We start from the raw sequence: 25866 nt of genomic DNA, 5'->3' as shown, positions 1-25866 counted from the left end.
TGGCATTACTTTCTTTCCTATTGAGCACTGAATTCATGGATCATCTCTAGCTACCTCCTTAGTTCTCATACTTCTACTGCACCCACCCTATAAAACCCCAGCCCTGATCAACCTAACCACTTTCTCTGCTCTTATACCCAAGTTGCTATCTGTTGCTAAAGAAAATCACAACTATGCAGATTGGTAACTCTGTAAAAACAGCATCCATCCAACCTCAGGTAGGAGCCTCGATGATGGCCAGACATCCTTCCTCATAGAGCTCCCAGGACCACATCCCCCAAAGCTATACTAAACCTTTACCACTGGCCCCCAGTCCTCTTTGTATTCCTAGCTCAGCAGTCTCAACTGGGCCACATGTAAACAGAGGTTACCAGATGTTAGTTGGTAACTAGTATTTCCCCCTCTTATCTCAGTAGTAGAATGTTTCTATCTGCTGTTCAAGGATCATCTTTCCGTTTCCTATCCTCTTCCACTTCATCAGGAGCATGTGTGTATAATCAACCTACCTATGGACTCATTCCTCTCACTGGGTAGGGCACCCTCACAAAATGCAGCTTTCCTTTATCCTAATCCTTACTCTATGAACAACTCTTTGAAGTGCCAGGAAAAATTCAGTCACAAGAATTAATCATCTTTCTGTAAAATGCACAGATGGCAAACAAATGATAAGAAACAAAGTAACCTGCAGGATACTTGAGAAATGTCTAAAAGTATACAAAACAATAGGTTAGGTATTTGAGGAAGGTTTGTTTTTTAAAAGAATCAGTATGCCTTTTCCTATAAGATAATCTATTAAATTATTTGTCATAAATAAAATATTACTAAAAAATGATGCTTATATATAGAAATCCTTATAAAACTATCGCTGCTGATAAGGATTAGAGATTTATAACCAAGCTCAAATTAATTCTGTGGTTCTTATCTTTTTCTGGGTCATGGATCTTTGAAAAATCTGATGAAAGCTAAGAATTCCCTCCTCAGAAAAACACACATATACTACCACTAAGTTATGAATGTTATTTCAGGGGGCTCACAGACCCCTTGAAGTCTATTCTTGGGCCTGACGTTAAAAACTCTGATTGTTGGGCTTCCCTGGTGGCGCAGTGGTTAAGAATCCGCCTGCCAATGCAGGGGACACAGGTTCGAGCCCTGGTCGGGAAGATCCCACATGCCGCAGAGCAACTAAGCCCATGCGCCACAACTACTGAGCCCACGAGCCACAACTACTGAGCCCGCGTGTCACAACTACTGAAGCCCGCACACCTAGAGCCCGTGCTCTGCAACAAGAGAAGCCACCGCTATGAGAAGCCCGCGCACTGCAACGAAGAGTAGCCCCCGCTCGCCACAACTAGAGAAAGCCCGTGCGCAGCAACAGAGACCCAAGGCAGCCAAAAATAAATAAATAAAATTTTTAAAAAAACAAAAAAAACTCTGATTGTTCCCAAAATTATATCTTATCCATGTCAAATAGGTAGATACTGTTTTCTATTCCTATAATAAAACATCTAAATAAATATTTACGATATTATTTCTTACTGTGCTGTTTGACACAACAGTGACATACTAATTTATATCTCCAGCATACCAAAAGTTAGTAGAAAGGCAGGAAGGGAGACAGGTGTAAAAGTGAATATGCTTTCTTATAATTAGTCATTCAAGAGAAAGTATTTTGATGGGGGTTTGGGAAAAGAAAAAATTCCAGAGTAAGGTAGTTTATTCTAGGTAAGAAATTCTAAGAAAAGAATAAAAAACCAAGAGAGAAAAAATTTGTCCCAGAAGAAGATACCTTCCAATACTTTGAAAGACTGTTGATAGAATACGATTTTCCCCCGAAGATATTTTATTTCAGTGGAGAATATTCCCTAAAGAAAACACATATGACAAAAGAGACACTATTAAATATATCCTAGTGGGAATTCCCTGGCGGTCCAGTTGTTAGGACTTGGCACTTTCACTACCAAGGGCCTGGGTTCAATCCCTGGTTGGGGAACTAAGATCCCACAAGCCACATGGTGCAGCCAAGTAAATAAATATATATATATGTATTTATATATACACACACACACATATATATATTCTAGCACAGTCTAGTATTGGTGCACTCAAAGTTTCCTTGTGTAATAGGGAAGAACAAGTCTGACACCATATTGGATCTGTTTCTTCTCCTTTAACCTTTGTATTCTATTGCTTTTGCCACAAGTTAAGAATGTTGCCTATAGCCTAAAATATACAGGATAGGCCATTCTCAAGACTCTGACCTTTAAAGGTAAAACACTTTTCCATTCACGTAGAGATAAAAAGTTGCAGAACAGAAAATAACATTTGTCTTGTTGGAGGTTTATAAGAACACTGTGATTGGACCTACCTGGAAAGCTGAAAGAACAAAGGACTCTGGCACCAAGAAATCTGCAGCAACCAACCACACCCCCACCCTTTTTAGTATAAAGAAGCCTGAATTCTAACTGGGGGAAGATGGTTCTTTGGGACACTAGTCCACCACCGTTTCAGTCTGCTGGCTTTCTGAATAAAGTCACTCACTATTCCTTACCCCAAGAACTTGTCTCCCGATTTACTGGCCTGTTGTGTAGTGAGCAGTATAGGTAACACTTGTACTCAAAGTTTCTTCCTGGCAAATCCACCAGACATCAAAAGTATGATGAGAGTGATCAATGGATTCTAAGTGCTAAATTAAAGCTTCTGTTCAACTTTCATTATAGGAAAAAACTCTAATTTTTGAATAACCATGTTTTCCTTAAGTTAAAATATATCAGGCTTCCCTGGTGGCGCACTGGTTAAGAATCCGCCTGCCAATACAGGGGACACGGGTTCGAGCCCTGGTCCGGGAAGATCCCACATGCCACGTAGCAACTAAGCCCATGCGCCACAACTACTGAGCCTGCTCTCTAGAGCTCGCAAGCCACAACTACTGAGCCCGTGTGCCTAGAGCCCATGCTCTGCAACAAGAGAAGCCATCGCAATGAGAAGCCCGCGCACCGCCACGAAGAGTAGCCTCCGCTCGCCACAACTACAGAAAGCCTACGCGCAGCAACGAAGACCCAATGCAGCCAAAAATAAATAAACAAAAAATAAATAAATTGCTATTGCTTTTGTAATAGAGAAGAAGGAGAGGAAAAAAGAAAGGCGTAAAATGTGTGGCACTCCTACCCCACCCCCACCCCAAGGTTATAATAAACCATGACCTGTTCTGACTTTTGAACTTTTCATGGAAGACAGGTTAGGAAAAAACAAAAAGGTGAGGTAAGGCAGAATAAGCTATAGGAGATATTATTCTGGATATCTTTTTACGTACTCTGAAGCACTGTAACAAAATGGAAACTCTCCAGCAAAGGCTATACAAAATACATAGTTTTATACAAAGTATTATACAAGTACACGGAAACTGTAGTTTTAAGACAGACATTCTTAGAATATCTGTTTCATCAGCATAGATAAGTGTTCCCGGAGGAGAATTTTTGCTCATAAGTTTTCTGCACACATAGGTATACTCTTTGAGGCTGTCAGGGAAGGTAAGCCATATACTCAAAAGGTCAAAGCCCTGTCATGGTTTACTAGGGAATCACTAGGTTTTCCCCAGGCATACAGCTGAAAGAGGACAAAAAGCCTATAGGCATCAAAATCCACAAAATTATAATTAACCAAGAGGGTACCTGATATAATAAAAAGTTACCTCCTGAATTAAACACTTTAGGTTAATTTGAAATAGATCTTTCTCTGGCTAGCAAAAATATGAACTTTGGTGGACATAAGACCTATTAGGTCAATTTTAAACTAGAGTTCAACTGTAAGACTAAGATGACAAACCATTTCATCTTATAAAACATTTAATTATATGATTAAAATAAGGAAGTCACATAACATTGCTTCTAATCTTGGCTCTTTACAGTGCTTATGCAATGCTATAGTTATAAACTCTAACTGGCCTGACAAAGAACTCCACAACAGCTTTGTTTTCTTAAACTACTGGAGCAAAAGAAACCTAGTGATTACTTTGTAAATTGTTGAAAAAAATAAAGCCTAATGACTGAATTTGGATTAAGAAATCACAAATGGATATAAAGCCTTTTTTCAGGAAACTAAACTTCATAATTTTCTAATCAGTATAGTTTCTACAAAATTCCACTCCTCTTTTGAGTTGAACATGAGAGAGGAAATCAAGTCTGTTACTTGGTATGAATCCTTTTGAGACCTGATTTAAGTAAACTTTTTCATGTCCACAGTGGAAAAAAGAAAAATCTAAACTAATCTTTGGTGGTTAATAAGGGAGAAAAATAAAAAACAAAACAAAACACCACTAGGCTTCAATAAATAAAACACATATTCACAAAAATAAGTCCTTGTTGAAAAATCTTAAGCAATGTTTTTCAGTTCATTTAATAATTATTTTTAAGATTTTGTTGTACAGCGGTAATACCTGCAGAAGAGAGAAATAGTGAAGAAGAAAAACAATGCAGGCATAAAATAAAAATACAAGTGGTATGCTCTCCAATATCCAGGAACAACAGCATTCTTTATCTTATTATAGTGTTCACATATTTTAAGGAAATTATTTATTTAAAAACCTATAATATAAAAGGTGCTTCAAAATATTAGTTTGCCTTCATTCAAATTACAAATCCACAGCCACCTAATTCACTGGGTTTTCAAAAAGCAGCAAACGTAGAAAAAATGTAATTATTTATTCAGGTAGTAGTTTTCCAAGAAAATCAGGTTAGTATTCTCAGAAGAGAACTTAATAGGTACAACAATTACAAAATATTGTTAATTACTAAAATCTCTTAGGTACTGTCAATTAAAATATCAAATGCCCAAATGTCAATAAAGTTGACTAAATGTGTCACTTACTCCTTCAGAATTCTTCCTACAGTCAAAGGGAAAAATAATCTTGATTTGTCAGTATTTTGACAAACACACACTATTTTTCGTTTCCACATGGCTAATGATGATGAAAAAGGGGGAAGTCCTAAGAGATGGAAGGGAGGAGGTGATATAAAGGCAAAAAGTTTTCATCTCCAAATATGTTAAACAGCAGAATCTGAAAACTGTGACTAAAACAATTTAAGAAATCTCAACCTATTATAAGATTCAGAACTTTTTAATGATGTATTTCTTTTTTTTGAAGATTGTTTAGATATTATTTTTTTTACTTTTCATTAAAGGATATTACAAAATAGTTACTTCAAATGCATTAAAAAAAAAGTATTCCTTGGTTAAAAGGAAATATAATTTCCCCCAAAGGAATGATACATAAATAAGGAAAAGCCTATATTCATGTGACTCTTCAAGGCCCTAAACAGAAGAACACACTCATAACTGTATCAAGACAGATAGACATATTGAGTGCAGAACTTCTCAATAAAAATATAATCCTTGTAGAGACCACTTAAATCGAGCCTTTTTAAAAACTGAAAATTGCCAGACTATCAATTATTCTTCCTTAAATAACTAAAGAAAAATTTACCAAGACTTGTTTGTAGCAACAAAACAACGTATTCCCTCTCTTATCCAACTAAAATGGTGTCAATGGATAGCTATCTATATTTAAAGACAAATGAAAATGCTCTGTTTTCCTACATAATGTGTATGCACCTCTCACGAAACAAGCAACATACAATAACTATCCCCTTCCCCAAATCTGTCTTTGATCCTTTAACACTCCACACACTGCCAACACTGTGCTAGGTTTATACTGACTAGGTTTTACAGAGGGAGTTTGTTACTGATCAGGTAATTTAAGATTTCTTTATACCATAAAAGTTGTGGAGGAGGCATGTTGCTCATATTAAATTATACTGAATATTAGTTAGGCCTTCAAGTAAATTTTGACATTAAACGTAAATGTAAAAGAACAGCTAAAATAGTATTTAGGTAATTTTATCAGAATACAGACATCAAGATAAGAACGATGATGGGTCCTATTGATCCCCACTGAAGTCAGTGAGCTGCAGTTACCTTTCAAAGAGGGTTATCTTTAAGTTATAACAGCTCTGAACAAGAGATGGTGCAAATCACCACATCTGTTGCAAACACAACTTAAAACACATTCCTAGTCAGTATGTCAGTAGCGTTCTCTAAAAAACTGCCATATTCCCTTTACAGTTTAACCAAACCACCACACACGTGTGTGTTTTGCTATTACTCAGGCTCCCAGTGTTTTAGAGCCAAAAAACATACCCTCTTCCTTCCTAGTTTTTGCTAAAAAGATTTTATCTTTCCTTTAATAACAACATCATATATAGAAGCGCATTTACAGAACTCTTAGCCATACCTGAAACTGATTCAGAAAATAAGCCTCCAACAGTGGGTACTCTACCCGTTCACCATAAAGTTCAAACTTCTCATATGTTTTCAAGTTCTCCCTACTTAATACCAACAGATATAGTAGACAAAGACTCATACAGTGTCTTGAGACATTGCTGACACGCAGATGTAATTAACTGTAACCGTGACACACCCGGAAATGACTGAGCGCTCTATACATCTTATGACACTCACTAAACAAGCACAGGGCACCTGTTAATCCTCCTCAGTATTAACACAGTCAACACAAAGAGGAAGAGACTTTTTGGGACTTTCATCCTGCTAGAATCTTCTCAGTTTGAATATCCCAGCACTTTAGGAAAAAGATTTTTAAATTTACTCCACAGAATTTACCCCAGACTCTCAGGGTAAGAAGGTATCTTAAGAATCACACAGTAATCCTATAGATATGTGCTGCCCAATAAGGTCTTAGCCACCAGCTAAGACATGTAGCTGGTTGGAATTCAGATGTACTGTAAATGTAAAATACACATGAGATTTTGCAGATTCAGTATGTAAATTCAGAATGTAAAACCTCTCATCATTAACTTTTAAAACTGATCACATGTTGAAATGATATATATAGAAGTCAAATCAAATATGTTAAAATTAATTCCACCTACTTCTTTTTTACTTTGTTAATGTGACTAGAAAACTTTAAATTGCTCATATAGCTTGTATTATATTTCTACTGGACAGCACTACTGTAGACCCACAGCCTAAATTCTGATTGGCATTTCCCAATTACAAGTGCCATATAAAAGTAAAAAGAAAAATCAGTATTTTGACTTCTCTGTCAATTAAACTGGGATAATAAAAAAAAATAACTTAAGACTAGTGTAAAAATAGTAGAATCACTTTGCCTGACACCACTAAATAGATATTACATTACTTCAAAAAGGCAAAAATAGCACAGGATGCAAAAACTACACCTCTTAAGAAAATAAGATGGGAAATATACAAACAAGGTTTTTCTAATAAAGTAGGTCTAAATGCTGATTATAAGGTTCATTTTTAAGGGAAATGGATATTTCTGTCATTTCTAGCACCTGGGACCTCAGAAAAATAAAATGTGTAAGACTCTGTCTCTTTTATTATTCAATCATCATCAACCACAAACAAACCATTAACACTATAAAAAGGGAAATAATTACCATAACCTAATTCTCTTTTCCAAAATCAAAAGAATATAACACCACTCAAAAGCAAAATTAAAAACGACATTAATTTCTCTAGGGTTGAGTAGGTTACCTCTGGTCCACAAATATTATAAAATAAGAAAGCATATTTTAAGGTAGGTATTTTTTACCACAAGTTTTTAAAGTATATTTTAAACGTGAGAAATTCAACAACACAGTTCTATGAGTGAACCATTTCTTCCTCTACCGTAATAGATCTTTCTGCTTTGATTTTTAAAATATTTAGGCCTCAAGGGCTCTTGGGGAAAAAAATCCAGTGTATTTCTGAATGTACAGAAATATTTTTATAAGGAGAGATGGGGAGACAGCTCAGTAAAAGGATCGGGGGTGTGGAGCTCTCTCAGGCGTTCAGAGGATGCAAGAATAACTTCTAGAGTTGTCAATGGGGAAACTGCATTAAAAAAAGAACTAAAAAAAATTAAGACCAAAGGGTTGCCAGGGCTTCCACAACAGTTGACAAGACACTTTCTACGGTGTCCTAACAAATTTACAACCCGAAAAAGGCCATACTTGGCCATCAATTCTTTATCCATTTGATATTCATCAGCTGAATAAATCTTCAGACTTCTATTTGCTAGGCGATACATTCCTTAGGAACCTTTTCCTTGTACATTTAAAATGCCAAGCTCAATTACGCTCCCAGTAAGGTACGCAGAAAGGACTGTACATATTTTAAAATAGGAAGTTGAATGGCTGCAGTTTCCTGCCTTGGTGGAAAGGGTGATGGGTAAAGCTCTTTCTGAGTATAATTCTTAAATACTGAAATCGCTCTCAAAGAATTGAGTCTTCTATCACTGTCCAATAGGTAAAAAGACTGCCAAAATTTCCATTAGAGCATCCTATTTTTAGAGTCTTTGGAATCGGTCTTTTAAACTGTATTCCACAGTACAATGTGTTTGACTAAGTTTACAAAGGCAACAAAATAAGCATCCTAAGACTTTAATGTTTTCAAGCTCTGGAAGGAATTTTAAACTTTTCAATCTTATTTTTTTATCTTAACTTTAAATCTTATAAACGCGCAAATAAAAATAAAAACTAAGATAAATATTGGCCCAGAGGGAGGAACGGAAGGGAGACACTAGGTGCTTCTTGGCAACCTAAGTGGTGAGGGGAAGAAAACAGGTATGAAGGAAAATAAAACCACCCACAGGGGTGGAGAGACACGGCTGTGGGCAACAGGACAAAAAGGAACAGAGGCGCCGTGGAAGCCGCAGGCTCCGTGGGGAGCCGGGCGAGGAACGACTCCTGGCGCGAGTGCCCTAGGGAGGGAGAAATGGGCGCGCTGCGCAGGAAGAGGCCACGGCGGCGACAGAAGAGAGGGAAACAGGAGAGCGCAGAAAGGGAGGAGGTGAGGGAACAGGGCTCCACCGCACCGAGAGGGCAGAGGCGGCGCCGCCGGAGGAAGACAGCGCCGGGGGAGCAATGAGGGGGTTCCCAAAGGCTTTACCCTAGTCGCGAGCCGGCCGGCCAGCTGCGTCCCGCTCTTCCTCTCCTCACCTGGGAACCGGAGACGAAAGGAGGGCTACCGCCGGGCGCCGGATCCGCTTCCAGCCCCGCTTGCTGACATGGCGGCCGACCAGCTGTCACAGAGCTTGCTCGGGTCTCCCGCCGCTCGAGTGGAGGAGACACCTCTCGCCTTCCCGCCCCGCCTCCCTCTGCGCACCCCTCCCGGCTGGCTGGCTGGCTGGTGGCCGGCCGCTCGCGACCGCGGAGCATAGAGCGCGGATGGCTAGAGAGGAGGCGCAGAGGACGGACGACCATAGAGTTCGAGTTCAGACACCGCCTGGATGGTCCGTCTCTCTCCTCGGCCGTCCACTCACAGTCCTCGGGCGTCTGCGCCGGGACGGAAACGGAAGTGACGGCAAACGCAAGATGGAGAGGTCGTTCGCCCTCAAGGTTTGGAGTGTTTACTTCCGCCGGCCTAGACCCGAGGTCGGGAGATGTTGCACGTGGGCTTCCTTGTATGGAGTTCGTCGACGATGTGACGACTCTGGGTAACACTGGGACAGGCCTTAGAGGGTGAGAATGTGGGTCCCAGGGGTGGGACTTCCCTCGCGGCTGATGCTGTCAGCCTTGACCCACGCTGCGCGCTTTTGCATTTTGAAGTCGGGAGCGGTGAGGTGGATGGACGTCCCGGCGGGGAACCGCCGTGGCTTGTCTGACTACTACCCGCACCTGATGCCCAGTGTGGGATTCGGAAAATCGTCCTCGCGTGTGTACAGATGCCGCTCAGAGACCAAGCGGTACATAACCAGCCCAAGAGTGGCTGAGACCTTGGTGCGGATCCTACGGGGAAAACGAAAATCTTGCCAGCTATTCCTGGAGTGCAATCCAGGTGAGACCCTCGTGGACTTCATTTTCTTGGATGTTCACTTCTGCAGACTGTATAAAACATGGCCCCTTCCTTTAAGCAGCTTATGTGGCCTTTGTTAATCGTCACTCCACGAGATATTTCTGTTGCAGTTTGCACTTTACAAAATATTTTGATAAAACATGCTCTTAGATTTCACCATCTTCCCAGAAGAACTTTTATCTTACCCTTTCGTGCATATTCTATAGACTGCAGCAGGATGCTGGGAACACAACATTTATAGACTTCTTGAAAAATAATTTTTTTAAGCACCATTTCCTATCATGGAGAGTCAGTTCTGTTTAGATTTGGCAATATCTTTGATGATAAAGTATCCAGAGAGTCTATGAGTAAGTGGTAAGCTAGAGGCAACTTTTTTCTTTGTTTGTTTGTTTTTTCTTGAGAGGTAGTGAAACATTGTAAAGAGCACAGGTTTTGCAGTCTTTGACGGAATGGATTCAAAGCCAAGCAGCACCACGTTCCAGTTGTGATGGTGGAGTCAAGTGACTGTATCTAATCCGCAGTTTCCTTATATGTAAATCAGGAGTGTAATATCCACTTTGGGAATGTTGTGAGAATTAAAATTATATCATACAGGTAAAACATCTAATTTCTTTGATATTGAAAAAGATTATGTTGTTTCTTTTGCAAATAAACTTTTCGTTCTGTTAATACACTAGGTCCTGGAATCCTGACGCGAGCATTGCTTGAAAGTGGTGCCAAAGTGATTGCCCTTGAAAGTGACAAGACTTTTATTCCACAATTGAAGGTATATTTTTGTTTCTAAAAATAATTTATTGTTCAATCAGCTACCTTTGAGTGGTTTAGGGAAGTAAAATTAAGCACACAGTTTATTTTTAAACAATCACTTTTAGGGGCTATGCCCTATCTTGTTAGCCCCAGTGACTAGAACACAGTATCAATGATTGTTGAATGACTGAAAGATGGATTCAGAGACTTTTTTTCTGGTTCTAGCTCTGCTACAGATGGGTGACTGAACAAAATGTATAACTGGTATCTCTAGGCTTGTTTCCTCGTTCTAGCAGGCTATGCTGTGCCTCTTCTTTCTTAGAAGGGGATAAGTGAGCTTAGAATCTAATTGGAATGCTAAAATTAGGTTAATGGGACTGTGTTAACTCTGGACTTAGGGTTTCAGAGGCAAGAAAAGTTTGGTGTATTCAGAATAAATTGCATGGAGTAAAGGCATTATCCAAATGGATTTTTTAGTGAATTTGGCTTCATGTATAGCTGACAAGTTCACATAACAGTAAAGTGGAAATTCCTTGCATCATTGCCAGCCTCTTTTTCTTTCTCTCCTTCCCTCCTTTATAAATCTTTTGATTCAATTCAGGAAACTTATACTTCTCTGTGCCAACTTCCTGAAACCATGTAAAATAGTGTTATCTGAAAGTGCAAGATGACAACAAAAAATGATGAAAATGTATACAAAATCCTGCTTTTTTTAATATAACTATCACATTAGATGGTTGTTTTTCTACAACTGAAAAAATTCAAGGTTTTTGCATTCAGATTATTTAATTGATGTTAAATCTGCTGGAATTCCAAAAACATGAAGAGAAAAAGAACCCATAAAATTATTCAAAGATTCAAGATCATGAAATGTGATTTAGTAAACATAGCCATCTGTAATTTCAACCCGGAAATTAAAAACAAGATAGCTCTTATCTTGGTCTTTAAAGGGGGGTACTTTTAAAGATTAATCTGCATGTTCACAAAATAATTAAGGTGGTATTAAAATGTCCTTCTGTTTACAGTTTGTTATCCTGTAACACAATGGTTGCTTTTCTATAAGATCAGGATAACAGTATCAATTTAAAAACAGTTGAATCAATGAAATAGAGTGAATAGGGACTAGAGAATTCCTTACAGTATTTCTTACAGGAATATCAGTCATAAAATGTTTCTGAAGCTGTTAACATAAGCACAAAATTTAAACGTCTAACTCCCTATTCCCCCTCCACCCTCTCAGCACTAACCTGAGCTCAGCCATTAGTACACATTCTTTCACTCATTGTAAAGTGAAAAGCCATTCAAAGTTTTGTGTGAATTCATGTATATTTGCAAGAATAAAAGAGAAGTAATCATTTATGTAGAACCTTTGCGGCCCTGAATCAGGGCCTTGAAGTGGTGCTCTTAGCAGACAGTGCTTCTAGCCACCCAAAGGCTCACAATTTTGCTCCTAAGAACCAAAATTATTTTCAAGGATAATGCTTGACTCTGGATTTTAATCTAAATTTAAAATCCCATGGACTTCCTTGGTGGTGCAGTGGATAAGAATCCACCTGCCAGTGCAGGGGACACACATTCGATCCCTGGTCCAGAAAGATCCCTACTCTGTGGAGCAACTAAGCCCATGCGCCACAACAGCTGAGCCTGCACTCTAGAGCCTGCGAACCACAACTACTGAGCCTGCGTGCCACGACTGAAGCCCATGCGTGCCTAGAGCCCATGCTCCACAACAAGAGAAGCCACCGCAATGAGAAGCCCACGCACCACAACGAAGAGTAGCCCCTGCTCGCTGCAACTAGAGAAAGCCCGCACGTAGCAATGAAGACCCAACACAGCCAGAAATTAATTAATTAATTAATTAATTAATTAGTTTAAAAAAAAAAATCTCTCTCACCCTACTCCATTTCTCTGATAAAATTCCTGGGACTTCACATTAACAATGTTTCAAGCAGGAACGGTTTGTTTTCCTATATGGATGTGCTAGAGATACACATGTTGCCAATTGTGTTGTGTAATAATAATAAATCACAATATTGTAATCAACTACACTTCAATTTTTTAAAAAAGATAAAATATCTTTAAAAAAACCAAAATAATAATAAATCGTGATATATCTCATTTGAATTGTGAAGACTGTTGCTGCAGAAATATCTGTATGTGTTCAGTTGAAGGGACATCAGCTTTTGTGGTAAACTGTCTTATTTCAGCACATTTATGTCTTCAGCCTGGACTTCAGTATTCAGGTCTATAACTTCCTACCTGCATCTCCACTTGAATCACCTAATAGGCATCTCAAAATTAACATGACCAAAAATATATGGTTTCCACCTCCAGTCTGTTCCTTTCACTAGTTTTTTTCAAGGGTCCCCTTGAAAGTAATCATTAAAATTTACTAAATTTAGGAATAGAACCATATTTACAGGTTGAATTCAAACGGTTAAGAAAACTTAGGTTTTTTAACTCATAACTTTAAATTGCAAATTCACTGAAACCTTGATAAATACCAGTAGAATTTTCTGTGCATGAGAACCTCAGTGTGCACATCAAAACATTGCTCTCTTCTATTTGATTTTTTGTAACTTCGAATTAAGTTTGTAGGGTCTATAGCTAACACTTATTCTCACTACTAAGTTCTCCAGTGCTACTGCCAGGTGAGCACATTAGGGCAGTAAAAAGATTGAGATATATTGGACGTCTTCTAGTGTGCAGGGAGCTTTCCTTCTATAGTTGGCTCTGTCTTTAAGAAAAGTAAATGAACAAGAGGAAAACGGAGAGTGACCTACACAGTGAGCTAAGTTCATTTGGTGAAGGACTAACTAAACTGTTCTGGAAAAAAGGAATACTCTCTTGAATCTATCTGCCTTTCACTTTAATGGTTTTATTGTTATTTTCTGTTAAAACATCTTCCCTTGACTAGCAGATGAATCACAGCTCTGAATAACGGAAGCCATTTAGATAAAGAAAGTAAAAGGATATGTAATAATTTGTTGAAGGTTTCTATTTTGGGGGCTTTTTCTTGGTAATATTGTGTTCACTTTTAAGACATTAATTGATTTCTATTAACTGTTACATTTTAGGGTATGTTAGTAATGTTTTCTTTGCATCTTTATTGAGGTAGCAATAGTTTTTATAAGAATTACTTTTTGAAGTAGATCTTGGAATTGTTACAAGGTCTGCCTAACACTGAAATTTCTAAACATGTTCTCTCTGTCTCTCTTTAGTCCTTAGGAAAAAAGGTGAATGGAAGACTAGAAGTGGTCTACTGTGACTTCTTTAAACTGGATCCTAGAAGTCGTGGAATACTAACACCTCCCATTATGACTTCAGATATGCTTTTTCAGTATTTGGGAATAGAAGCACAGCCTTGGTCAAAAGGTGATTTTTGTCATTCAGTAAAGCAAGTACCTTATAATTTGTCAGCTTTCTCTAGCAGTACACCAGGTTTGTTGAGATTTGTGTAAATGTTTATATTACACAGTTTATGGGTGGTTGCTCTTAAGTTGAATATGGCTTTTCCCTCACCTAGATACAATCAGCAGTTCTGTGAAAGTCAAGTTCCAGATCAAGGAAAGATGCTAAGGCTTAGTTTTGATCGAAATAACCTTAAAGTAATACAGTTTGTTAACCTAATTTGACTCAGTAAAATATGGTCGTAGGAAAAAAGTGTTAAGAATTTATTTAAATATTTTTGCTTGTATTCTTAACAGGTGCCCCTTTAAAAGCAATTGGGATCTTACCACCTAAAAATGAGAGAAATGCACTTTGGAAACTTTTACATGACCTATATTCCTGTACTTCTGTATATAAATATGGACGAGTAGAACTAAATTTGTTTATTACTGAAAAGGAATGCCGGGTAGGTTATTAACAAGTACCTAATTTTTTGTTTTAAATGTTCTGCGATTTTTCTCAGAGTAGTCTTAATCTCTGTGATTTTAATTTGGGCTCATGACATTTGAGAGTACTAAGGTTGTTTTTAAATTTTATAGAGCATTCTTTAGGTATTATTTTTAAAAGGTTTTTTGTGTGATAAAATATATATAACATAAAGTTTACCATTTTAACTATTTTAAATGTACAGTTCAGTGGCATTAAGTACATTCACATTGTGGTACAACTATTATTACCATCCATCTCTTCTCAGAACTTTTTCATCATTCCGCACTGAAACTCTGTACCCATTAAACATTAATTCCCCATCTCCCCCCCTCCCCTATGCCCCTGGTAACCACTGTTTTATTTTCTGTTTCTATGAATTTGACTATTCTATGTACCTCATGTAAATGGAATCATACAGTATTCCACTTTGTGTCTGGCTTATTTCACTTAGCATACTGTCTTTAGGGTTCATCCAAGTTGTAGCATGTGTCAGAATGTCATTCCTTGTTAAGGCTGAATACTATTCCATTATATAGTTAGACACCACCCCACCACCTTTTGTTTATCCGTTTCCGTCAATGGATATAATTGACATGTTGCACTGTATAAGTTTAAGGTATATAGTACAATGTTTTGACTTACATACATCATGAAATGATTGCCATAATAAGTGTGGTGAACATCCATCCTCTCGTATAGACACAAAATAAAAAAATATTTCTCCTTGTGATGAGAACTCTTAGGATTTACTCTCTAACGACTTTCATATGTAACATACCACAGTGTTAATTATGTAGTTGTACACTACATAACTGGACGTCTGTACCTTTTGACCACATTCATTCAATTCCCCCTCCCCTCCACCCCTGCCTCTGGTAACCACAAATGTGATTTTTTTCTATGAGTTTGTTTTTTGAAATATAATTGACCTAAACATTGTGTTCGTTCCTGCTATACAACATGGTGATTTGATATGTCTATATATTACAAAATGATGATATGTCTATATATTACCATCTATCATCATACAAAGATATTATATTATTATTGACTATATTTCCCACACTGTACATTTCATCCCCCTGATTCATTTATTTTGTAACTGGAAGAGTGTGCCTCATAATCTCCGTCATCTGTTTCACTTATTCCCCCACCCCCTCATCTCTAGCAACCTTCTGTTGTCTCTATCTGTGACTCTGTTTCTGTTTTTATGTTTGTTCATTTGTTTTGTTTTTTAGATTCCACATGTAAGTGAAATCATATAGTATTTATCTTCTTTTGTCTGACTTACTTCACATAGCATAATACTCTCTAGATCCATCCATGTTGTCAAAAATGGCAAGATTTCATTCATTTTTATGTCTGAGTTGTATGTGTGTGTGTATATGTATACGTAAAACATATACATCTTCTTTATCCATTCATCTACCAGTGGACACTGAGGTTATATACCTTTCTCGGCTGTTGTGAATAACGCTGTAGTGAACATAGGGTTTTAGACTTTTTATTCTTTGAAATCAAAGGGCTTCCTGAAGTCCTTGAGAGTTATGTTTCTTTGCTGCCCAGAATGCTTCATGTTATTAATCTTATAATCCAAGATAACTGGAAATGCTTATTTGTATATAAGAGAACTCTGGGTTGAGATGGGGGGTGGCGGGAGATGAAAGCAAGAGATGAAAGGATGATTTGCTTACCAAGATCCAAATAGTAAGTAAATAGTGACTGTCCCTGGAAGAGAGCAGGGGACTCAGAGCCTTGAGGCTGTGTGCATACATGAAGGAATGAAAGGAAGAGAAATAGGAAATGCTTTGTCAGGTTTCATCTTGCTACCAGTAGAATGTTCTAATGTTTCTTTTACCATGGACCTTTTCACATTTGGTTTTCTCTCTCTGTAGTGCCCTTTCATTCAGTGAGGTAACCTCTGATCCTCAAGTGTCAGCCTAAGTAATTCTTGACTCAAAATTTAATAGCCCAGCTAATGCACGTTTCTATCACACTTACCCTTCACCACAGTAATTATACACTTCTGTGTCACTTTTTGTTTAATGAGAATTTGCCCTGATAGGTGATATGGTTAAAGGAAATCAGTCTCAAATACATTATATTTTAAGTGTACATGATGATATATTTCAATATGAAAGTTTAAGAAGACTTTCTCTTCTTTGAAATGGTTAAGATTCTGCATTTAATTCTAATTTTATTTCATTTGTAGATATCATTAAGGTATTAAGATCTGACATATGATTTTGACTGATTGGCTATAGCTATGTATAACATGTAACTTCTATTTTCCTTTTACTAGAAAATAATGGCAAATCCCCAAAATCCAGGCTTGTATCAAGCATTAAGTGTGCTCTGTCAAATAGCTTGTGGGATTAAGCTCTTGCATACAGTGAGTAAAATCCTTCTAAATTTCAACAAAAAACTTCATGGTTTTTCAAAGAGCCTGTATTTCTGTGACCAGATTAATTTTATTATTTATCCCAAGTGTTTAAGATAATAGAGCACTGTACTGATGTTTTTCTGTCACAAATATTTATATACTTCTCTCATTATAAAAATAATATATTCTCATTATAAAAATGTGAGACATGTTAAAGAAAGAAAAGAATTTTAAAAATCATCACTACAGTTCTACCACCCAGAGGTCACTATTGATGTTTGTGGCGTAATTTCAATTTTTTATTTTTCCTGTTTTTTTTTTTTCTTTTTTGTGTAGAGGAGATTATATTATTTTTTCATTTAATAGCTAATAGTTCATTATAAGATTTTTTTTCCCTTCTATGTAAACATTTTTCTTAAATTTTTAATGACTACTTAATACCTCATTATAGAGCATTCCCCTTTTTAGTTCATTTCCTTAGGCAAGATCAGAGTTGCCTAATAGGAAGGCAATACAAGCCACATTGTAGTTTTACATTTTTTTTAGTAGCCAGGTTATGAAAAGTAAAAAAGAAACAGGTGAAATTAATTTTAATATTATGTTTTATTGAATCTTCTCAATTCAAAACATTATTTCAGTGTGTAATATTTTTAAATTAGTTATTACATAATTTACATTCTTTTCTGTGTACTAAAAATCCATTGTATATTTTACACTTACAACCAATTCAGACTGGACACATTTCACATGTTCAGTAGCCACATGTGACTAGTGTCTACCATTTTGTGTGTGTGTGTGTGTGTGTGTGTGTGTGTGTATGTGTGTGTCTGCCATTTTTAATAGAGGCCTAAAAGCATAAGAAAAAAATAATAAATACCATTTCTTTCATACCATAATTTACCCATTCTCTTTTTTTATTTTAGTAGACTAGAGTATATATCAAATTGTTTTTATAAGGAATATGTTTGTGTATTTTATGAGCCCTTGTTCTTCCAAGGATATATTGGTTTAATTTTAAAAGAGTGTTTCTCCATGTAGTCTCTTCATTGCTTTTGTCCAGGAACACATTAAGACCTTCAGTGCATACTTAGTTGTTAGAACGTTATCTCATTTGATTTTAGCTTTTGTTCCGATTCTGGTTTTTTTCCTCTAAAACGTATCAGGCTCTTAGGTTGGATCTCTCTGTTCTTTGTCTTTCGTATCTGTCATACTCTCATCCTTTTTCTGTATTCCCAGAAATCTTTTTCACATTTAGCCTTCATGGCACTGACCCTGCTTTCTGCCTATACTACATATTGTAATCTTGGTACTGTAGTTCTTGGTTTCCCTAAAATCCTTTCTTAACCCCACTTGATCTCCTCTCATTCTGTTGGCTTTTCATCTCAGCTCTTCTCTCTTCCTGGCTTTTGGCTAGTTTCTTCATAGAAGGCCCTCTGAGGACTTCAGCTTTCAGGATAGTTACCATTTTCTTCAGTATTTGTTTTCAAAAGCCCTATGTTGAGTTTTGCCATTTACTAACCTCCAGAAAGGAGAGGTCTTTCTGGACCCGGCATTTTTAACATTTGTCCATTATATATCTACTACTGGATGGTCCGTTGTTGAATTCAATTCCCAAGGTCTTGCAGGTCTTCCTCTCCTGTGGGTTTGGTGGATGGGAGTGAGGTCTTCTCTGTGCCCACTGCAGTGCCCTAAACTGCTGTGGATAGACCAAGTGTGGGGGGAAGCTGCAGTGCCCGCTGCTGGTGCTGCTTTGCCTTCCTCCACTTAGTGACATTCCTGGAACTGCTGGGAGTTTCACAGATGAGCAACAATTGCATTTTTCATTCTACATCAATTGCCACTGCAATTAGTAATAAATTATCGTTTCTGACAGTAGCCTTCAAACCTTACATCCAATATTATAAGTTTTAGTCTTTTAAGTCTGTGTCAAATGCTGTTATTTTGGAATTTAATGTGTGTATATGTGTATATATATATATATATATATATATATATATATACACACACACACACACACACACACACACACACACACACACACACAAAATAATTTTTCAGTTGGGTCATCTTTTAAAATTGCTTCACATACAAAATTGTATGTACAAAAGTTAGATACAAGGAAGTAATGATCCTTTTAAAAATGGACACAAGTTTCTTTATTTGTCTATCTCCTTATATGTCCCAGCATATTCATATCAGTGGTTTTTTCACTAAGGTAGGACAAAAACATCCCCATAATTGATCTGATAGCCCCTAAACTGATTGTGACTGTAATATGCTGGCTATTAAAAATAACTTTAGAATGTATTTGCATAATTACATTAAGTGCAACTCTCTTTAATCTAAGCAAGTAATAGAGTTACCAGTATTTGGATAGACCTTTGACTCCCCTTTTCTTTATCAAAAAACACGAGAGAGAAATGTGTATGATTTAACTGTCACATGTTGTTTTTCTTACATTCAGTTAGACTGGAGACTTGGCTTTAATTCATTCTGTTGTTCAGGCAAGACATTTTTAAAGGCAGTAATAATGTGGGGCACTTTGCACAAAGAGAACTGAAAGAAATGTTTTCTTTTTGTTTATCTTCACTCAAGGAGTCTTGCTTATCATTTGGCACATATACCGCAAATGGGCAGCTGGCAAAGCAAAAGCATAGGGTAAGAACGAATGAATACCTTTCCCTTTTTTCCTCTAATGTAACAGTCTTTGTTTTCTTTTACATTATCTGGTATTCTGTATTTATTTAAATTTTTAATTTTAGAATATCTAGAAAATATTTTAAACATATCTTATTGTTTTTAATATATTCAAATTATTTTGGAAGGGAGTTATATTTTTCAGCTGTTTATACAATGAATGCTAGCATAGCAATAGGCTTAAACACAGATTCTGACTTTATTTTTATATATAAATTTATTTATTTATTTTTGGCTGCATTGGGTCTTCATTGCTGCACACGGGCTTTCTCTAGTTGTGGTGAGCGGGGGCTACTCTTTGTTGCTGTGCACGGGCTTCTTATTGCAATGGCTTCTCTTGTTGCAGAGCACAGGCTGTAGGCACACGGGCTTCAGCAATTGTGGCGCACGGGCTTAGTTGCGGCATGTGGGATCTTCCTGGACCAGGGCTCGAACCTATGTCCCCTGTATTGGCAGGTGGATTCTTAACCACTGCACTACCAGGGAAGCCCCTGACTCCTATTTTTAACTTTTGAAATGAAGATACCTCTCAAATTTGGAAAACGCATGAATATTAAAATGATTATTCATCTAATTTGATAAACTGAAAACAAGATTTTATACCTTATTAATAAATCAGATATGTAATAATACTACTTATAATGGTTTATTTCACTAACAGGTACATGTTGTTTCTTACCCTAGGGGTTGGGCTTTAATTTTTGTTTATTTTTTCCCTTCATAAAGAACCAAAGTGATTATGTTACAGAGTGATCCTCCATTTAGATTATATAGGGCTACTTATAGTGAAGTTGTAATAAAGTAGCTGAAGTTTTAAAAACAATTTTCGGACTCAATTCAGAAGTTCCACTTCAGGATTAAATGCTAATGATTCCCTAATCTCAGCATATTAGTTCAGTCTGACTTTCCCATTGCTTACTACTTTGGTTTTTTTCTCGCTCTTGCCACTAAAGGAAAAAAGGAAAATTATCAATTTAGAAATATTCTGATTTTAGAATAATCAGTGGTCATTGTGATTTTAGTTTTGTTTCACTATCCATAAACATAATTTATGTAGCCTCACAAAACAGAATAGGGGTAATACATTTTGGCTTGATACCAGTAGGAATTTATCCAAATGACCCTGAAATTAATAACCCTGCATATAGGACACTTTCCCATTTTCTCAATGACAGTGTCAAAAGCTAAAACATTTTTTTGGCCGACATAAATGCATAAACTTTTAGGGATGAAAATGAAATAACCAAATGTTATGTTTTATGAGAAAATTTTATTCAGATATTTCACATGTCTGATGTCAGTGTGTTCATAATTGTTATAGAAGCACTTTTAGATATTTAACAGTTTTTTTAAAGCACATGATCTTCATTTCCATCCAAGTGGTTTGAGGTTTATACTTTTTGAAGCCATGTTTTCGTGCTGTCACTGGAACTTTTTTCCTAAGCTACATATAACCATTTATTGAACATCAAGAAAGTTGTTTTTTCCCTACTTATCAAGTAAACCTATATCTGTAACTCCAAATCTATTTACAAGATGCTGTTTAAAGTCACCTTCCAGGGACTTCCCTGGTGGGACAGTGGATAAGAATCCACCTGCCAGTTCAGGGGACAGGGGTTCGAGCCCTGGTTCAGGAAGATCCCACACGCTGCAGAGCAACTAAGCCTTTGCGCCACAACTACCAAGCCTACGCTCTAGAGCCTGTGAGCCACAACTACTGTAAATAAATATATTTTTAAAAATAAATAAAAAATAAAGTCACCTTTAAAAGACTTGTTAACAACAACATATAATGCTATCAATTGTGAGGTTATTCCCCTCCCTAACTGATAATTGCTAAATATGTTAAAATTTTATTGCCTTCCTTTTTTACTAATTTCTTCAGCTACAGGAATTCAAAACTAGAAACCAGAATTGATTGAAATTTTTTTTGGCCAACATGTCTTCCACAAACAGTATTTATGTTTAAATATGTATATACATAGGTATTTATTATAAAGTAAATAAGGGGTTACTAGCTAATATGTGAGATTTCCTAAGAACTCAAACATAAGGCTCCCTCTGTTCTGAGGAATAATTTTAGAGGAAAAAACATCTTAATGTTACATCAAGTCACATACAGTTTTTATTTTAATCTGTATAATACTATATACTAAAGCAGGTTGGCAAACTTTTTGTGTAAAGGGCCAGAGCGTAAATATTTTATGCTTTGCAGGTCCCATATTCTTTGTGGGTTTGTTGTTGTTTGTTTGTTTTTTTAAGAATCCTCTATAAATGTAAAAACTGTTCTGAGCTCCATATTATACAGAAACAGGCAGGCCATGTACCATAGTTTGCTAACCCTATACTTTTTAAAAATCCAACTAAAAATTATAAGGCAATAATCTTTTTTATGCTTAGGATCTGGTGTTATGCCTCAAATACAGGAGAGACTCAGCATATGCTAGTGTCACGTTTAGGATTTCATTTTTCCCTGCTTACAAGTTAATAAGCTGTTACTGTTTCATGGGTGCTGGGCAAAGACACAGATTCCTGTGTCCTGTGGAATAATGTGATATTGCGCAGTTGGGTGGTGTGCATGCAGTGGGTTTGCACTGCAGCTGAGGAACACAGAGCTGGGGGAACCCACCTCTCTTTAGCAAACATTAATGTCAGTCTATAGAGAGACATTATCTCATCCCCCAAGGTGACTCACTGCAAACAACCCTGAGGAATGGCCCAGGTTAAGAGGCAGTTGGGGCCTTGCATTCTTGTCACATCCAAAAAGAACCTATAGGGACACGCAGGGTGTATTGTGATTGCCTCTTCCAAAAGGTAGCTTGAATGCGTAAGTGAACAATGTCTTGCACTGGCAATATTTTATGACTAACACATTTTATTTTCCTTTCTCTGCAGGAATCATTAGAACAAAACCTGTGTTTTATTCAACTGACTCCTCATAAAGATTTATTTACGGGAACCTTAACACCTTTTAACTACGATGTGTTTTTTCACATGTTAAGGCAGTGTTTTATGAAACGCGGTGCCAAGCTAATAGACCATTTACAGTAAGTAAGAAAAATAAAAGCAAATATAAAAGTAGCAACTTAATGTGCGAATTGTACTTTCACGTTAGAGCTTTGTTTTTTATATTTTTTATATCTTCATTAACAGTGAGGTACCATGTTTTCACTCATCTATTTGTCTCTACAAAATATTTCATTCTCGCCGGTACACATTTTGAGGAAAATGTATTTTCCACATAATCTCCTGAGCTTAATTTTTTTTTTTTCTTCTTTGAAAAACAACCAGGGATGCCTACAATTTGTTTTATCTTTGTCAGGATTAATCTACATGAAGAAGTGGCTGCTTGCCCCGGCATTAGTGGTAGCATTCCCACCATCCACCTCTTGTCATTGCCTGTCGTTAGTGGTTCTGTTTCCTAGCCAAAGTAGGCACAGATCATTATACCACCCTAGTCCTCCTGCTCTGGATCAAATTCTGTGTTTCTACCTAAAGCCTTATAAGAACTATACTGTTACTGCCTGCTTTGTATCTATGTAATTTTTACATAGGGCTGATATGTACAGTTCTGTAAGTTACGCATTTTACCATGTACTCATCAGCCCATCGTCATTCAAAGTACTGTCAGAGGGTGGGCAAAATAAATAATCATTTTAATTAATTTGATCATCATTTAATGTATAACTCTGAGCTGATGATTGAACAATATTTATGTAAAAATAAATGTTAAAAGTGGCAGTCGACCAGTAAAAGTCATCTGTTTTTCATCTTGTCACCTTGTGATAGTGGCTATTTTGAATGAAAATACCAAGAGTGTAGGAAATTAAGGAATACATATGGTAAACTGTGGTTTAAAATGTTAAGAATTGCCTTGGAGAGCCTGTGGATTGAAAGGATGTTTACAGCTGTGACCAAGATTCCATTCACAGTCAAAAAGTATTGGAAATATTTTCCACCAAAATATTTTAGTACAGTTGTTTACTTGTTATTGTCAGAGGCTCACTGGTGGTTTCTTGCTAGGCTAATAGAATAAGCTTTATAATTTATTCACAGTAATTGTTATATAAAAATATGAAAATTATTTCCTCTTCTGAAAACAAACAGTAGTTTCTGCTGTTTGTACTTATTAAACTTTTACATGAACCTAAATGGAGTTAAGAATATTTTTGCAAAGAGAATTAAAAGATGAAAGGTAGGCAGAAAATTTTTAAGGGCAGTGTTAAACCCTTAGGCAGTGTTAAAGAATTTTGCCTAAGAATTGATTAGAACATGTTAAAGCCTAAATCAGCTCTTTTCATTACAGGCAAGCCATGAAACTTTAGGAATAGACATAGTTAAAGCTATATATAATAGGCAGGCTATTAAACTGAATAAGATTAATTATATATAATAAGTTAGGCATTTTAAATTGGGCTTAGAAGCCGCCTCTATCAATATTAACTGACAGTTGTTATGATAAAGAATTAAGCACATTTACTTTGTATTTATTTTGCAGTTCATTGAGTCCAATTGATGCAATGCATATATTGAAGCAAATTAAAAAAAATAAAGATGTGAAAGTAATAGATATGTACCCTGAAGACTTTCAGCACCTTTTTGAAACCATAGAGTGTTACAAAGATGATAACTATAAGTGGCTATATGATGACTTCATGGAAGATGTGATCATATAGAGAAGTGGACTGATAAGACATTAACCGGAGCTGTTTATTTATTTGGAAATTATGGCACAAATGAAAAAGAACCGAGTTTGAAAAGCTCACATCCTCTCAACAGAAGATAACTGTTCTTGTTTTGCACAGCTAGGCAGATCATTTCTTGTGCCGTTGATACCATTACTGTATTGGATAAAATAATGGCTGCTATTTTATTCAAACTGAATAAAAGGAAAACTTCAGTTAATGGTGGATTTGATCAAATTGGATCTGTTTTGTTTTAAATTCCTATCTACTATAAGCATACTGGTAGTTATAGGGTATTAGCAGATGAAATTTAGTTTTAGAAATTCTTTTGGCCAAATATCTTACGTTATATTTAAATATTCCATTTTCACTGTTGATTTTTATATCCTCCTGGGGGAGCAGAAGAGTTTGTACGTAATTAAACTTGGAAAGTAAACTGATTTAGTGGGTTTTTTTACTTCTCAGTTTGTTGAAATGTATTATCAAGTACTGTACAATGAAATTATTTAAATTTTAATATGGTTTAAATTTTTTTAGAAATTAAAATATTTTAAGTAATAAGAATTTGTGCCTATCTGTTCAAACATAAAATTGACCCTAACTTATTCACTTTAAATTCCGTCACTTATAGTCAGTGTACTTTCAGTGAGTAATTCAGTCTGTGTTATTCAAAACTCTCGTGCATTTTTGTTCCATCAAGAAAGTTCATCTGAAGTTAGACCTTTACATGAACCTAAATGGAATTAAGAATATTTATTTTCTTAGCTCTTTGAAGAAGCTACTAGATTTTACCTGAGACATCTAATCTCCTCTGTTAGATTTCTTTGCTGTTATAACACTTCATAATACCTAAGGCATATTATTAGTAAGTAACTCTTTGTAAGGTGTGTGTTTTTAATAACACTTAGCCAAACCAGTTCTTCCCGACTTCCCTACTATTGTCCTTGGTTCACAATTCAGTCCAGCTAGAAACTCTGAATCCTTTTTTTTTTTTTAATTTTTTTTAGCCGTGTTGGGTCTTCGTTGCTGCGCATGGGCTTTCTCTAGTTGCGTCAAGCGGGGGCTGCTCTTTGTTCCTGTCTGCTGGCTTCTCACTGCGGGTGGCTTCTCTTGTTGCAGAGCACGGGCTCCAGGCCCACGGGCTTCAGTAGTTGTGGCTCGTGCGCTATAGAGCGCAGGCTCAGTAGTTGTGGCGCACAGGCCCAGCTGCTCCGCGGCACGTGGGATCCTTCTGGACCAGGGCTCGAACCCATGTCCCCTGCATTGGCAGGCGGATTCTTAACCACTGTGCCACCAGGGAAGCCCTGAATCCTTTTTTCTCTTGTAATTCCTATCCTGCCATTACATAATCTACCTAATCTTTATAATGTCATTCTGTCTTCTCAATCCTATGCCTTAGGCCTAAATTTCTCCTGGAACTTCTTAACTACCTCTCTCTCATCTTCCAATCCATCTTGTTTATTACTGCTATATTAACTTTCTAAAACGTTTATTTCACCATAGATTCTTCTAAGGCCTTGGTTTCCTAATGGGTAATAGTGGCATCTATTAGGGTTCTTGTCAGGAGTAAATCATTTACGAAAAAGGGTTTAGTGTAGAAGCTGA

At 36.7% G+C, this 25866-nt stretch overlaps 2 protein-coding genes across 9 annotated transcripts in view; one reads left to right on the top strand and one right to left on the bottom strand.

Moving 5' to 3' along the window:
- Positions 1–9146, bottom strand: part of CNST (consortin, connexin sorting protein) — a 128505-nt gene extending 119359 nt beyond the window's left edge. Inside the window, exon 1 of one of the 3 annotated variants that reach the window (XM_068541711.1) lies at positions 9015–9146. The gene's annotated coding sequence lies outside the window, so the exon portion shown is untranslated. Of the gene's footprint in view, positions 1–8964 lie in introns of all 3 variants that reach the window. The other 2 variants (XM_068541714.1, XM_068541713.1) reach the window with 2 other exon arrangements.
- Positions 9147–9393: 247 nt separating this feature from the next.
- On the top strand, positions 9394–24746 carry TFB2M (transcription factor B2, mitochondrial). Of its 6 annotated transcripts, none has more exons than XM_068541707.1 (9): positions 9394–9413; positions 9624–9852; positions 10548–10636; positions 13839–13992; positions 14325–14473; positions 16799–16888; positions 19475–19537; positions 22472–22623; positions 24075–24742. In XM_068541707.1, the coding sequence occupies exons 2-9, from the start codon at positions 9642–9644 to the stop codon at positions 24250–24252; spliced, it is 1086 nt and encodes a 361-aa protein (XP_068397808.1). In that variant the 5' UTR covers positions 9394–9413; positions 9624–9641; the 3' UTR covers positions 24253–24742. The 6 variants fall into 6 exon arrangements, with proteins under 6 accessions (XP_068397808.1, XP_068397810.1, XP_068397806.1 ...); XM_068541709.1 differs by having other exon boundaries at positions 9398–9536; positions 9704–9852; positions 24075–24744; XM_068541708.1 differs by lacking the exon at positions 9394–9413 and adding an exon at positions 9494–9511.
- Positions 24747–25866: the final 1120 nt, after the last annotated feature.

Source organism: Eschrichtius robustus, chromosome 3, assembly GCF_028021215.1.
Source record: "Eschrichtius robustus isolate mEscRob2 chromosome 3, mEscRob2.pri, whole genome shotgun sequence".
In the NCBI taxonomy this organism is placed as follows: Eukaryota; Metazoa; Chordata; class Mammalia; order Artiodactyla; family Eschrichtiidae; genus Eschrichtius; species Eschrichtius robustus.
The sequence above is the reverse complement of the archived record's forward strand: the minus strand, read 5'-3'. Positions and strand labels throughout refer to the sequence as shown.